The 14,169-nt window shown below is 44.2% G+C and overlaps 1 protein-coding gene across 1 annotated transcript in view; it reads right to left on the bottom strand.

Moving 5' to 3' along the window:
• PEPD (peptidase D) overlaps window positions 1–14,169 on the bottom strand; it is a 227,896-nt gene that overhangs the window by 54,574 nt on the left and 159,153 nt on the right. Inside the window, exons 11-12 of the mRNA XM_009881407.1 lie at window positions 7,695–7,763; window positions 1,143–1,220 (exon numbers count right to left, since the gene is read on the bottom strand). Coding sequence (XP_009879709.1) covers window positions 1,143–1,220; window positions 7,695–7,763 — 147 coding nt within the window. The remainder of the gene's footprint in view (window positions 1–1,142; window positions 1,221–7,694; window positions 7,764–14,169) is intronic.

The following is a 14,169-nucleotide window of genomic DNA, read 5'->3' as shown; positions in this document are numbered from 1 at the left end:
TCACCACAGATGAAGAGAACACAAACTATTGCACAAGAAGCTTTTAAAAAAGTTCTTACAGTATTAAAGAGAAATTACCTATCTGTCATTCAGTAAGTTCCACCTGCAGACATGCCCAGAACATCAGCCAAGGCACATTTTTTACTTCTGAGATTCAATTTGTTTTCCATAGTAGCTTTTAAGCTTATCTGCGGTAACACTAGTGTGCCTTCCTCCGCACCTTTAGGTTCAACTGTGACAATACACACCTGCACCCTTTTAGCACATGCTACAAAAGTAATCTAATAGATATCCTCCACTGAATGTCGGTGATTAACTCCTCCTAAAGTAATTCTGCACTTTTATAAATGCAGGCTTTTTGACCGGAGCCTTAGGAGGTGAAGTACAAAAGCTATACGCTGCTGCGTTACACACCACACAATTAAGTTTGTCTTTCAATTTGTAGCAATGTCTTTGGTGCTTTCGTTCGCCGTGCTTTTGTCTGCAGTCACACTGCAAAGCATGTGGACGTGCAACGCAAGTAGAGAAAAATTTACGGTATTTGCAACTGTATTATGGCAATGCTAAACTCCAAGCACAATCTTTTTAGAGATTTTTGGCGCCACACAGAACCAGGAGCCCCCTGCCATAACCTGAACTGAGACGAGTTTGATCTCCTCACCCATTCAAAAGCCCCCCTTCAGGCCGGGGTGTCTGGGTGCAGGTAAGCACCTGGAAGATCTAACCCGTACTGCAAGCGGATGCAATTCTTTAGAAGCAGCCAACACTCTCTGGACCCTCGGCCCCATCATCAGAGCTGAGGTTTGGATCCGAGGTTTCAGACCAAACTCAGATGCTGACTTTTGCAGCTGCCCTCGTACTCAGAATACAGCCATTTCTTAAACTAAATTCCGAGTGCCTTTGGCACAAGAGTGTTTGAAAGCAATCTCTCTTTTCCCTTTGAGCTGGCGATGCAGGTGTACAGGACCTTTGGAAGAAACCCACCTCACCTGGCATGAACACTACGTTCTGTTTTAAAGATTGGGACTTTCATCATTGTACAGTCATCATTTCACTAATTAAGTCCAGAGTACCTACAATGCACGTATGGGACCAGCAGTAGTGTAACAAAAATATCAAATGAACTCAAAACCTTTACTTACCACAAGTCTCCGTCCTCAATAGTCTTATCATTTGGGGCTCCAGCATGGCCGTAGTGTAGAACAGACGAGTTCTCCCCACTGAGAGGTGAAAAGAAAATTCAGCACGATTAATGGAAGAGCCATTAACATACACAACACGAGAAGGAACATGGTAAACATCAGTGTATTCATATACGAAGCAGGAAATTTTGCAGCCTGTGAGAACTGCCACAGGCCGTGCCCCGGCAGCGGCTGCAGCAGCGCACCAGAAACGGGGACAGAATGGGCGTTCTGCCACTCCGGCTGCGAGATACCACATCTCTGCAGAAGGAACTCGGCACAGCTCAGACAAACACTTCCCACGTCCGTGGCAGTGTTAAGGAAGCAATTATGCAAGAGTAGTTTTTCAACCTATACCCATTTGTTTCCTTCTGGATTTTTTTAAATTACTAAGTGACATGTTTCCCTGGTGAGGTGAAATATTCTGAGGCATAAAAACCAAACTTCCACTGGAGTCACATCTGACACGTTTGAAATGCTTTAGCGGACACTGTGACTGGAAAAAATCACCTGTCGAAGTAAACAGCTCCAGTGCACCTCTGGCACGAGCTACGCGTGATCTCTGCGGGAGCGGACGCGCTGCTCGGGCAGCGGGCGCAGCACACGACGTCAGCAGCAGGAACCGGCACGAGAACTGTCACTCTATTCGCACCTCTTATTAAAAACCACATTACAAAGATTTTTCTTCCTGGAAACCTTTCAGAATAAACTGCTGATTCACAGGAATAAAACATCTCCAGGGAAGGACGGACCCTTCTTCTGCGCCTCTGAAGCTCCACGAGCCGTTCTGTGACCTATATTTGTCCTTGGTGTCCTCTCTTGTCTACTGATATTCCCCCAGGTCTGCTGAACATCAGTGAAAAGACTGGTAGAGATCTTGAGTTTTACCTGGTTTTCTTTTACTGTTCTCAGATAGATGCTCTCTCTTTTTCTCTTTAAAAAGCCAGAAGAATTATATCATATCCAAAAATGCAGGTGTTGGTCAGGGGCAGAGCAGCACCGCCCCGACCCCCAGCTGACTTGTCAGTCTGTGCCTCAGCTTTCGTCAAAACCGTATCGGTCATCCTGCTCACATTTGAGTCTTTGAAGCTGTGATGGTGGAACAGCTTCATATCTTAGGTGAAAGGAATGTGAGGCTCAATTTCAATGAATCTTTTGTTGTAACGTGAGTAAACGTGCCATCTGACACACTTCTCATATCAGACCGCTGATACGTGCAACTACACAAACAGTACACATGCACTGCATCCAAAAAGAGACTACCTTCAAGACACATTAACTATTTGTGATCAATTAGATATTTCATAGATCATTGGTCAGACACAACAACTCCATAAGCAATGATTATGGAGGATAAAGTAGATGCTGTCTTAAGTTTCTGAAGGCTCTCGGGCTAAAGGGCTGGAGCATGTTAATAATTTGAAGGCAATAAGTTTTATTGTTAAGTATTTTTAGCATATAAGAATCACTATGCAATAAGGCAGGGAAGGATAATGTTTCAGAATCACGGGAAAGATTTTCTGATACAAAGTATTCTTAAAATTATACATACTCCAAAGGGAAAAATTAAAAGTTGTTAAACTTAAGTTGCCCCTTTCCTGCCTGAAGAACTGCTTCCCGGGTGGAGGGCTACGATTTTTGGGGGGTTGGCACTTGGAAGCAATTGGAAAGAGCCTAGTGCTATGCCCAGAATCACCCAGGCTGGAACCCACATGCGTGGTGTTTAAGGAAAAACACAAAAATAATAAAACCACCCCAACAGTCGGCACACACCCACACGCTCACACACACACCCGCTCCACAGCACTTCGTCAGGATTTCAGCTGCGGATACTATTCCTTATCTCCCTCTAAAAATGGGGATAAAGCAGGAGAAGCAAATAGCACATGCATATATTTATGATCAACTTTTAAAAAATTACCATGGAGCTTAAGGGCATGACTCCACGCTAATGTACTTGCAGAGAGCTTGTTTGCTTATCACCACAGACCATCCCAGCTGCACAACTACTCATCTATTCAAACATGAGCACCGCACAAATGCCTTCAACAATACACACTGCAAATACAAAGATGTGGGATTTCTTTTGCACATTTTAATGTAAAGGTTTTAGTTTACAAAATATTTCTGTAAGGTTCGGTACCAACTGTTACGGAAGATGCACGAAAAATCTGTTTTCCAGCACCGTTAGCGAAGTGTTAAGCAGCACACAATCTTTCTTGGCATTTGAGCCTCCTTATCTGTCACGCACATCTTGGCTGTGCCTCGTAAAGGGGCTGTTACCGCAGAGAGCACAGTCGCTGCCGCAGCCCAGATACGCGCGGCACACGCAGTTTGGGGTCTTGTCTGTTTCAGGCCATTGGGGTGAGGAGGTCTGCCCGCCTGGGACCGGCTCTGGGGAGGAGGTCTGCCCGCCTGGGACTGGCTCTGGGCAGGTGCCCCACGCTGAACACCCGTTAGCGACCGAGGCATGGCAGACCTGCTCCTGAAAGCTCTCCCAGCTGTTCTGTACCCGACGGAAACCCTGCACATGCACTCCAGGACTGGTCCTGGCTCGGAGCAAAGCCCCGCAGCTGGGGACGAGCAGGAGATCTTGATTCAGAAATGCACTGCCACCCAAATTAAAACCCCGATGTGGACACACTGCCAGCCCGTTCCTGCCAAGAGGTGCAAGTCCAACCTTCTTCGCAGGAAGCGTCTTTACCGCTGTCCCCATACGAAGGCAGGAAAGATGCTGTAGGAGCAATGCAACCAAAGTGCCGTGTACCCACAAGGGAAGTGCTACAGCTAGCCAGAAACTCCTCGTAAGGATGCAGTTAGACTTTCCAGGTGGTTTCAAAAGAATTAAAACAAAACCCCCGGCCACTGGCAAAGCAAATGAGCCATCGTGTAGAAGCTGTTCCTTTTCTTCCCAAGGAGCACCAGTTGAAAGGTCTGGCATCGGAGCGCCAAAGTCAGGGTTTAGAACGGAGCGCTGGGGGAGGTGCGGATCACTGGCAGACCCACTGCCTTCCCAGAGGTCAGCACCTCTGGAAGCCACCGCACCGCACAGGGGGATGCCGATGTCTGCCTCCAGGCAGCCAACCTGGAAAATCCTCCAAGAGACTTCTGTGTATCTATTTTTATTCCTTTAATAATCTGCCCCTAACTGGTGCCAAAGATGTGTTTGTTACAGAAAGAATTGCGTGAAGTGGCAGAAAAGCTGCAAATTAACACCACTGAGAATCCAAACTGTAGGAAGAGATTCAGATTACTAGGAAAGGAAAAAAAAAGAAAAGAAAGAAAGAAAATGAAATTCAGTAAGTATCTTAATCTTATCCAAAAAAACTTTACTTATGGTGATCCTCAGATAGAGGAACGCATTTTACTGCACTGTATTATTCTTTAATCACTGGTATCATCTGCTGAGAGCTGTCATCTGCCTGCAGACATCTGGCAAGAAGATCTGAGCCTAAGTCTAAGATGCCGCAGTATCGAGTAGCAGCTGGCCATGGCTTCCGTGGTGGTTGCAGAGATTCATAGAATCATCTAGGCTGGAAGGGATCTTTAAGATCATCAAGTCCAAGCATCAACCTAACACTGCCAAGTCCACCACTGAACCATGTCCCTCAGCATCATGTCTGCCCATCTGTTAAATCCCTCCAGGGATGGCGACTCCACCACCTCCCTGGGCAGCCGGTGCCTTCACCTGTCTAACTCCGTGCCTGGTTACCAGTGGAGCCCATCCATCGTGGGGTCACCAGCACCCACTGGGCATGTAACCCAACCTTTCCTTTCCTCTTTGTAAAAATGGTTACTTGGTACAGTAAGACACTGCAATGAATAATTCATTAGCATTGGAACACTACTCGGAAGTCAACACTTTGTAGATTAGTGCTAAATATATCCAAGTACGTTTATCAAATACCACCATTCCCACTTAACTGCACTTACGTGACGTCTGCGCCTCAAACCACTCACAAGGAGACAGGGTTTGAAAGTACGGCTAACTCCAGGACTAACCTTGCTGTGTGACCACCTGCAATACTGGTCTGGGGAAGAGCTCATTTTCTTCACGGTAGCTGGTATGGGGCTGTGTTCTGGATTGGTGCTGGAAAGAGCGTTGATAACCCAGGGATGTTTTCCTTATTGCCGAGCAGAGCTGACACAGAGCCAAGGCCCCTCCTGCTCCTCACCCACCCCACCAGCGAGGAGCAGGCGGGGGGGCGCAGCCGGGACAGCCCACCCCACGGACCAAGGCGATGTTCCTTATTTGCCCCCATCCCACCGCTGGGGGAGAAGCGAGCGAGCAGCTACGTGGTCCTAATTGCCGGCTGGGGTTAAAGCATGACAAATACTAATATGTGCGTGTTATTATTCGCAACTGATTGGAGGGCGATTACATGCAGGTGAATAGATAAAGCACATTTGATCTCACCAAATATTCATTTACCACCCCCAGAAGAGCGTAACACTGGACAGGGACAGCAACAAATGCGTGCGCTCACCATGTGCCCAGTGATTTATTTCTGTACTGAAATATAGTATTGATTACTCCTGATTTCCAGCTTAGTGAGCATCTTTTCTAAAATCTGAATAACAAATTTGGTTTTTATTTAAAAGCAGGTTTCTCTTCTATGGAAACTATTATCAGGCCTGTCATCTAAAAAGGAAAAATCCTATCAAAATATCACAGTTTTAAGTGTTGGTAAAACAAAATTCAGCATGAATAGAATAAAACATAACTATTCAAAAATCCTAATTGCAAAAGCTATTTTTAATCATAAATGTAGTTAAGTGTAATATTTACAATGCATGACATTTTCATGGTAATAAAAAATTCCTATTATTTTTGCCATTATTATGTTAATTGAATTCATCAAATAGATCTACTTGCATTCATTTTATTAGAACCTAGCCTAAAACTGTTAATATTATTCATTCTTACTTCATCACTCATAGTCAGAATATAGCAATTTACGGACAAAGGCCTTTGTGTTCCATCTTAAGGTATTTTTTTTAAATCAAGTTTGTCTGCACTTTTAATTGCAGTGGTAGGATACAATGCCAGCTCCCAACTACCACAGTGCGTCACAGTATCGTTAGGGTCTCCCATTTCAAGGGCAGCCCTTCCCCATGTATTAAACCCTCCAGCAGCTGAGAGGCAGCTCCAAGACCGGTCCCATGCCCCGCCGAGCCCCTCCAGCGTGGTGGCACGGGACACCCAGGAAGCTCCTGTTGTCACCCGCTTCTGAGCTGCTGTTGGGGCTCTCCTCCTCCCGGGTTCCCCGAGTCACCTAACCCACGTCCTGGCTGTTTCAGTCCTGCCGAGAGTTCAGCCTGTCCCCGCGGGGTCACAAGGACCCCCTACACAAGCATACGGTAGACGTTTCTAAAGGGTACGCAAAGCCATGGATGTTCTCTAGCGCCCAAACCAGATCCTGCAGCACGGGTTCTGGTTTACTGTACGCGAATGTGAAGTCTGTACGGCTGTGAAAAACCATACACAGAGACAACTTGATTTTACCATCACAGCCTGTGACAATACGGTGGAGATGGAGCCTCATTGCAATGGGATGTTAATTCTCAAGTTATAGGATGGTACTTAAACCAGGAAACTTTTCAGGCAATTTAGATGCAGAATTTGCCATAAAACTGCTCATGCTCCTACTGCAATTTTGCATATAAATTGGATTTACAAATAAGCAATTGAGTAAACAGCAGAAAGAAGCAAAGATGTTAATTGTCCTTATTACCTCCAAAGCAATATAACATTATTGTCATTAACGTAAAAATTATTTTTTATAAGTGCATGTTACTTCAGTGTAGGACAAATGTTTGTGATCTACAAGTGGAAGGTATCTACCAAAATATACGCCTCATCTGTCATATATCTCTGATTAGATTCATTCCACTGACTAAATAAGATTAATCTCTGCACAAACCACACAGCTGTCCTGCAACATGTATCCTACACTATTCTCTTGAAATTCTGCAAACTACAATCGTGCATTTCTACAGCTGCAGGGAGAACCTTTATAATACTTTCCCAAATGCAACACCTTCATCACTACCTGTTCAGCAAGAAAGGGAGTGCCAAAAAATTCCAAATTCCAAAAAGATTAGTTTAATCGCATCCTAACCTTTGCCGCACAGAATTTTGAGAATGGTATGAAATACTTCAGGTGTGTTTCAAAGAGAGCAGTTTTGAGCAACAGAGAATAGCTCTAAAGCCCTTCTCCGTAACGCTATTTAATAAAAAAGCCAATTGCAGCACAGATGTGAGCATAAACATGATCTTGGCAGTAGCAGCAGTCACTGGGGAATCTCTTGAGTGTAGCAGAATCTGTAACCGAGATTTCTTTAAGACACCACGCTAGTCACCTTTCTTTGGCTTTTCCAGAGGAAACAGTTCGAAACTCACGCTGGTGGCACTTGAAACACATCATGTGCCTAAAAGCACCAACTCCACAAATGCCCCGTGGGCCACTGACCACAAAGGCTGCAGCAGTTGAGTAGAAGCCCTGGGCTTACCTGCCACAGATGCACGTGTAGGACGTGTGGCGCATGCCACCTCGAGTGTAGCAGTAGTGCTGGAACAGGCTGCAAAGAGAGAAAGGTGGTAATTAATAATATATTCAAAACCACCACAAGACAGGGAGCAAAGCAAGTCTTGCTTGAGTACAGCTGTGCTGGCGCCGATGCCCGGCTCCCCGACGAGGGGCTCTGCCCACCCCGGCTCAGCTGAACCCCCCGCTTCGCCCGTGCCCACGGCTCAGCCCTCCGGCGCAGCGCCGCGCCGTCTGCACCAAGCACACCGAGCAGCTCCGCGGCAGCGGAGAGGGGCTCCAGTCCAGCTGGGTAACTCCACACGGCAAACTGCGTCCCCAACAACTCAACGCAGAAAGGCAAATTCCAGTTGGCACAAGGCAGTTCACGTGACCCCAGGGCGACCGGGATGGTAACAGCTAAATGCTGAGCCTGGCCAAACCCTCCCAAGTGCAGTGAGAAAACCACTTCTTGCTGCATTTCAGGTACGCAGTCACATCCACGATCCGTTTTTCAGCCCTGCTGCCTTCGGTCTACGGCATGTACATTCGGCAACACTGAAATCCCACCAACCCTTCCTGGGGAAGAAGCTTGCCAGACAGGGCAAAGCTCTCCCTCAAAATAATTCCAGCAGCAGCTCTCTCATTTGTAGCACCTCACAGATCCCCTCTGCCGAAAGCCAAACTAAATACCCCCACGTATGTGGCAGGGCTGAATGGCACCAGACCACGTGGACGCCCTCCTCTCCAGACAAGGCAGCAGGGCTCCCACCACGCCAGGCACGCTCCGCTGGCGCCGCGGTCCCCGCTGGAACGCACGGCCTCATGTTCTCTTGTCTGTGGCACAACAGACACAGACAAAACACAACGCTATTCAATTTCAGATTGTGGCACCCGAATTCCTGTACGACATTCCCCTGCCCAAACAGGGAAAACAAATTATCCCAGACTCAATCCCAACAGCATGAAGATAATGTGATAACATTAGGCTGAGTCCGAAACAACCTATAAAGAACTTGAGGACACAACATTGTTCACTGTTGTAGAATCATAGAATCGCTGAGGTTGGAAGGGACCTTTAAGATCATCAAGTCCAACCATTAACCTAACCTGACGAAGCCACTTCTAAACCATATCCCCAAGTACCACATCTACCCTTTTTTCAAACACCTCCAGGGATGGCGAATTCACCCCCTCCCTGGGCAGCGTCTTCCAGTGTTTAATAACGCCTTCAGTGAAAAAATTTTCCTAATATCCAATCTAAACCTCGTCTGACGTACCTTGCTGTGTGTGCGAGGGCCAGGGAAGGGAAGGGAGAGCAGCCCGTGCTCTCCAACGGTACTCCTCCCGCACTGCCGTCCTGCTGGAGGAGATCTTTGGCCTCAAAAGCTTAAAAACATTTTCATCTTCACTGCCAAAGTCCCCTTCGCATGAGGGCAGATGTGCCCCAAGTACAATTAATACAGGATTAGGTGCTTTAAGAGCTAAGCACATATCACGGACCCTTTTAGTCTTTTTGAAACACGCTCTAATTACAATCCAATTCCCTTTAATACTGAATGAATTTCAAAAACTCGTTTCTTGTAATACTGAAATCATTTCATTAACACACAGTGATAATGGTGCCATTCAATAATAGAGATGCTGTGATTTCATCTTTCTGGAGCAGCAATCCACAGAACACAATTCAAATTCTTTGACGGATATTAAAGACATTACATGCTTGTAAATCCAAACCAGATTTTAAAATTACACAAAATGACAGTATTTAAAGAGAAACAAAACAAAACATACAAATTAATCACACAAGGAACACGAAAAGTCTACATTTAGAGGCTCAGCAGGGAGACCCAGTTTACAAGATGTCCTTTCTGCTCAAAATGCTGTGGTTTTACAAGGTAGAAATACTAATTTTGTATTGCCCCAGAAACCAGTAATGGCAAAGAGTAGGCCAAATGACAGAGAAGCTAAGGAGAAACTCTGACACGGTGAGGGTGCAGCAGAGATATCATTAAGCTGAGCTAATAAAATTTATCACCTAAACTGCCATTTGCTCCAACATAGACATTTTTTTCACCGAGTGGACATTTCATATGGAAACGCAGTTACAGATGTGCTCCCGCCTCGTGCGCCTGCAGGCACGGGTTACTCTGTAAGACACGACACTGCGCACAAACAGTTTGGACAGTCACATTTTACACTGCTAGATATGTACAGCTACATTTTAGGAAACAACTTTTAAAGACCCTTCACCTTAAATGACTGAATAAACTATCTCCTCTAGACAGCAACTTTAAGTAACCTTCTAAAGAGCTTTAAAAATGAAATAATGAAGGTTGTAAACATCTCTCCATCATCAGCGATGCAGGGATAGAAGGGTTTATTTTTCTGTATGACAACTGATCACATATTCATGGGTGCAATTTATATGAGGCTGTGCAGCCCAGTAATAGCATTCACCTTCCGCAGTACTCCCCAATTAGCTGTAAAAGGCGGTAAATAAATTAAGACGTGTTTCATATAATCCAGCTGTTGTCTGAACTTTGTTTCTGTTTTCTAAAAAAGGAACCTGACTGTTTCATCAAACATTATGGACTTTCTTTTAAGAGTAAGTAAGAAGCGGTTGCTTATGTGACTGAGTTGAAGATAGTACAACTTTGCCGGCTAATGAGCTTTCCACTAGTAAAACTACTCGCAGCACATTTTGAATTTACTTTTTCGGGCTATGACTCACTAGAAACATGTTCACGCAGCTGAAAAAAAGAATCCAACATTTCTATCAGAGACAGCCAACATCCTTGTATAACATGTCATAGATAAGCGAAGGATTGCATATCCCTGCAACGGCAAATGCCGGCTTTTCAAAGCTGGAAAATGTATATATAGAATTAGAGAAGCTGCCAGTACTTTGCAGTTAAAATCCTGGTTCCACTGAAGTTAATGCAGATTCTGCCACTAGACTTCTTCACACCAGGATTCTACTGTCTACACACTGCAAGAATCTTTACCCCAAAGTGCGATACAGAAGTATAATGTCTGAAATAGTGGGATGGAATATCATTTAATCCGGCACTGCACATATATCGCAAATGCCGCGTCTTGAACTTTGCCTGCTCTTTTTGATTGGAGGATATGTGTGTTTAGGAAGATTTATGTTGGTGCTGGATGCTTTGCCGTGAGCTTTTAATGCAACCAACACAGATGCAAAAGTTAAGCCCCTCTTTCTCTTCTTCTTTCATGGGTTTCAAAGCCTCCTGTCATGTTTTACGCAGTATGTCCCTGGAGGGTGTATGTATTACTTATCGTGCACGTCCTACCGTGGTGGTGTATACACATCACCCATCGGTGTATTTGCATGTCAGATGTACCTTTTAAATGCACACAACTTCCTTTCAGCTGCTGTGGGGTGCGCACTGCTTTTGAAACAACTTTTTTTTATTTTTTTCAACTGTAGAGATATATCCTGGATTTGGTGCTTTTTGCCAAAAGCATCAGCTTTGTTAGCTGATTGCCAATGTGTGGAGACTGAAGGTAGTTTTAAAAACCTCACTGTTCTTTCCATTAACTTAAAAAAGAGCAAGTATAGCCGCACCATCTCAGGCACATCTGGCACCAGCGCACTTGCGAATTCGCTGAGGCACAAGGCAGTGTTATCCCCACCGCTCTGCTGAGTCCTGACTACCTTATTGACTACACCGACTGGAGAGAGAACTCTGCTTTTGGAAATAACAGGTTCTTCATCATTAGATATAACAGAAAAAGTATATACTTGTGATTTTTGAGACGTTATGGAGTATTGCATACATCCAAACAAAACTCCAGAACGCCTAAAAAGCCTCAACTTCAAAACAGCCTAAAAAGCCACTCAAGTAAAACTGGCTGTGGATAGTCTTTCTGACAAATTCTAAGAACCACTCTGAGAACCACGCTTGTGTCTTGTGACCAACTTCGGTCCAGTTCCTGCTGCTGTCTAATGCACACTGACAGTTACTATCAGATCTGTGCCACAAATGTAAATTGAATCAAACACAGTACTTTAACGTGAACAGTTTGCCTACCTTAAGTGGATTTGTGGACTAAAGGCACTCAGAGCAGGAGGGATAGAAACTCTCTGTAAGGGCTTCCCTCACGCTTTTTGTTTATTTTCAGATCTCCCTCCTCGCTAGAATGCAACATATCCACACACACTCTGCAGACTGTGACGTTTGTTTCCCAAAAGAAGTAAACAAGTAATCTGTAATTTGAATTCTTGTCATCAGCTCTCCTTGAGTTACAACAAATATTTATAAGAAAACCACATTTTGTATTCCTCAGCTATTCACTCCCAAAACCAAGACACTTCTAGATCAAAATGTTCAATTTCTAAATAAAAATCCTATTGAGTATTTTGACCTATGTCTTACAAACCAGGTAAAAACTGTAATTATAGAAAATGCAGCAAGTATGGAGAAAAGAAAGACAGAGAAGGAACAAAAAGTGGCAAGAATATCTGACAAAAAAAACCTACTAAAAACTTAAGCCAAGTTTCTGTAACACTGCCCAATACACTCCTCAGTGGCATCTTCTGACAGTGCCTCTACCCCCGTCCTGCACCCGTAGTCACCACAGCGAAGAGCGGCAGACTGAGACAGGCACATCACTTTGGGGTGGAGGAACAACTACTCATTCCAAGGCTTCCGAAGGAGGACCAAAACCGCTGAGTAACCCCGTTCGTTATTCCGGATACTGAAGCCATGTCAACACCACCTGCTGGATACTGGTTGTTGAGGAACCAGATTCTTAGACTGTGTATGGAGAGATCTGCTGCCAGAAACACAACCTGCCGTGTGAAGCACACAATGTACGGAAGAGTCAAGGACGCTCATGGGTCAGAATCTCATTAAGGTGTTTATATTGAAAATATATTTATATAAAAAAATTTTCACACTGGATCACTCACTGGTTTGAGGATGTTTCCAATCCACAATAATGTCCTCAGTGCACCTTTGAGAAAGTTGCCTGCTAATAAAAAGAAACCTTTACACACTTCAAAAATAGTTTTCTTTGAACACAGCCCTTGAGACTTGCCTTGAAATGCGAGCAGGTGGTTTTGAACTATAAATTGGAAACCACAGCAGCTTAAGGGAGTTCTGTACAGAACTTGGAGGATTTTCTGCAGTTTCTTTTTTATTTTATGAGTACAGTTGGAAGATGTAGGTGAATATCTGTTAGTTATCTCTGCACTGAATTACTTTTGAATTGCAACTAGAACGTGCCCTTATGCTTTTGTACAGTGTAAATATCAAGCACAGCCATTGAGACAGGCTAAAACCCAAAGCTTTTTTAAAGAATTCACAAAAGGCCAAATTTTCCAAAGCTGATCTCTCTATTTATACCAGGACTGAAAGCCACTGTTTGGATCATTTGGACACATAAATATCTTCACACGAGAAAGCTATAAAGCTCAAGTAACAGCAAATTGTTAAGCCACAATGAATATAATTTGTCCATGACATCTAGAGTATTTACAGTTAGCACCAGGCTGGGCTGGAAGAACCGTGCCCACAGGACAGAAGAGGAGGCGTCAGGAACAGCCCATCACTGGGCATCGGAGCAAGGTGAGCAGCGCTGCCTTTAATCCCACACTAGACGCCGTGAGGTTCTTAAATACAGAGCGTTTCTCTTTGTTAACCAATTTGCTTTGGTAATGTCATTTATTTTCCACGGGCAAACAGATGCTTTAAGGCTCAGCCGATCTAATCCTCTTTTCATTTAGTTCACAACACAACACTGCACTATTGCAAAATGCATCTGAGGTTGTTTTAATACAAAAAAAAAACCTGTATGTCATTGCACAAGAATAAAGAAGGGGAGGGGAGAAGAGTAGGAGAAATAATCCGGTTTACTATTAATGAACAAACGGTGGATTCCAAACCTGCACCAGAACAAGAAAATGAGCACTATGAGCAGATGAGCAAACGTGTCTTCTATACTTCGGAGACAGTGACACTTAAGATTTACTAAAGCAATGTTGTTATTTAAGTGGTCTACATGACTGCAAATTCTTTAGAACAGAACGTACTGCTCCATGAACAACAGGAAACAAACCCACTTCTCTGCATGGACTTCTTAAACCACTGCTTACGCTACTTCTCATGAATATTTTAGAGATTCAAACCATTGGCTGGGTTCTTTCGCACGCTCACAGAGCGGAGCTGCTGCAGCTTACTATCAACCAGAAATACTGACAGTAGCTATACTTTGAAACACCTCTATGTAAAATTGTCCTGATTTGTATCGTGCACAAGCCGAAATAATGCGTCGGGTTTTTTTAAAAAATGTTGATCCTTCTGAAATCCAACATCTAGATTCTGTTCTCATTTTTTGTGTGTTTTCTCTAACTAAGTTCTTTTTATTAATATGCATCAAACTCTTGATAGTAATAGGCCCTTAGAAGAGAAAGATGTTATCTGAGTTCAGCA

This window comes from Charadrius vociferus, unplaced genomic scaffold, assembly GCF_000708025.1.
Source record: "Charadrius vociferus isolate BGI_N301 unplaced genomic scaffold, ASM70802v2 scaffold553, whole genome shotgun sequence".
Taxonomy (NCBI): Eukaryota; Metazoa; Chordata; class Aves; order Charadriiformes; family Charadriidae; genus Charadrius; species Charadrius vociferus.
This window is presented reverse-complemented; position numbering and strand designations above follow the sequence as displayed.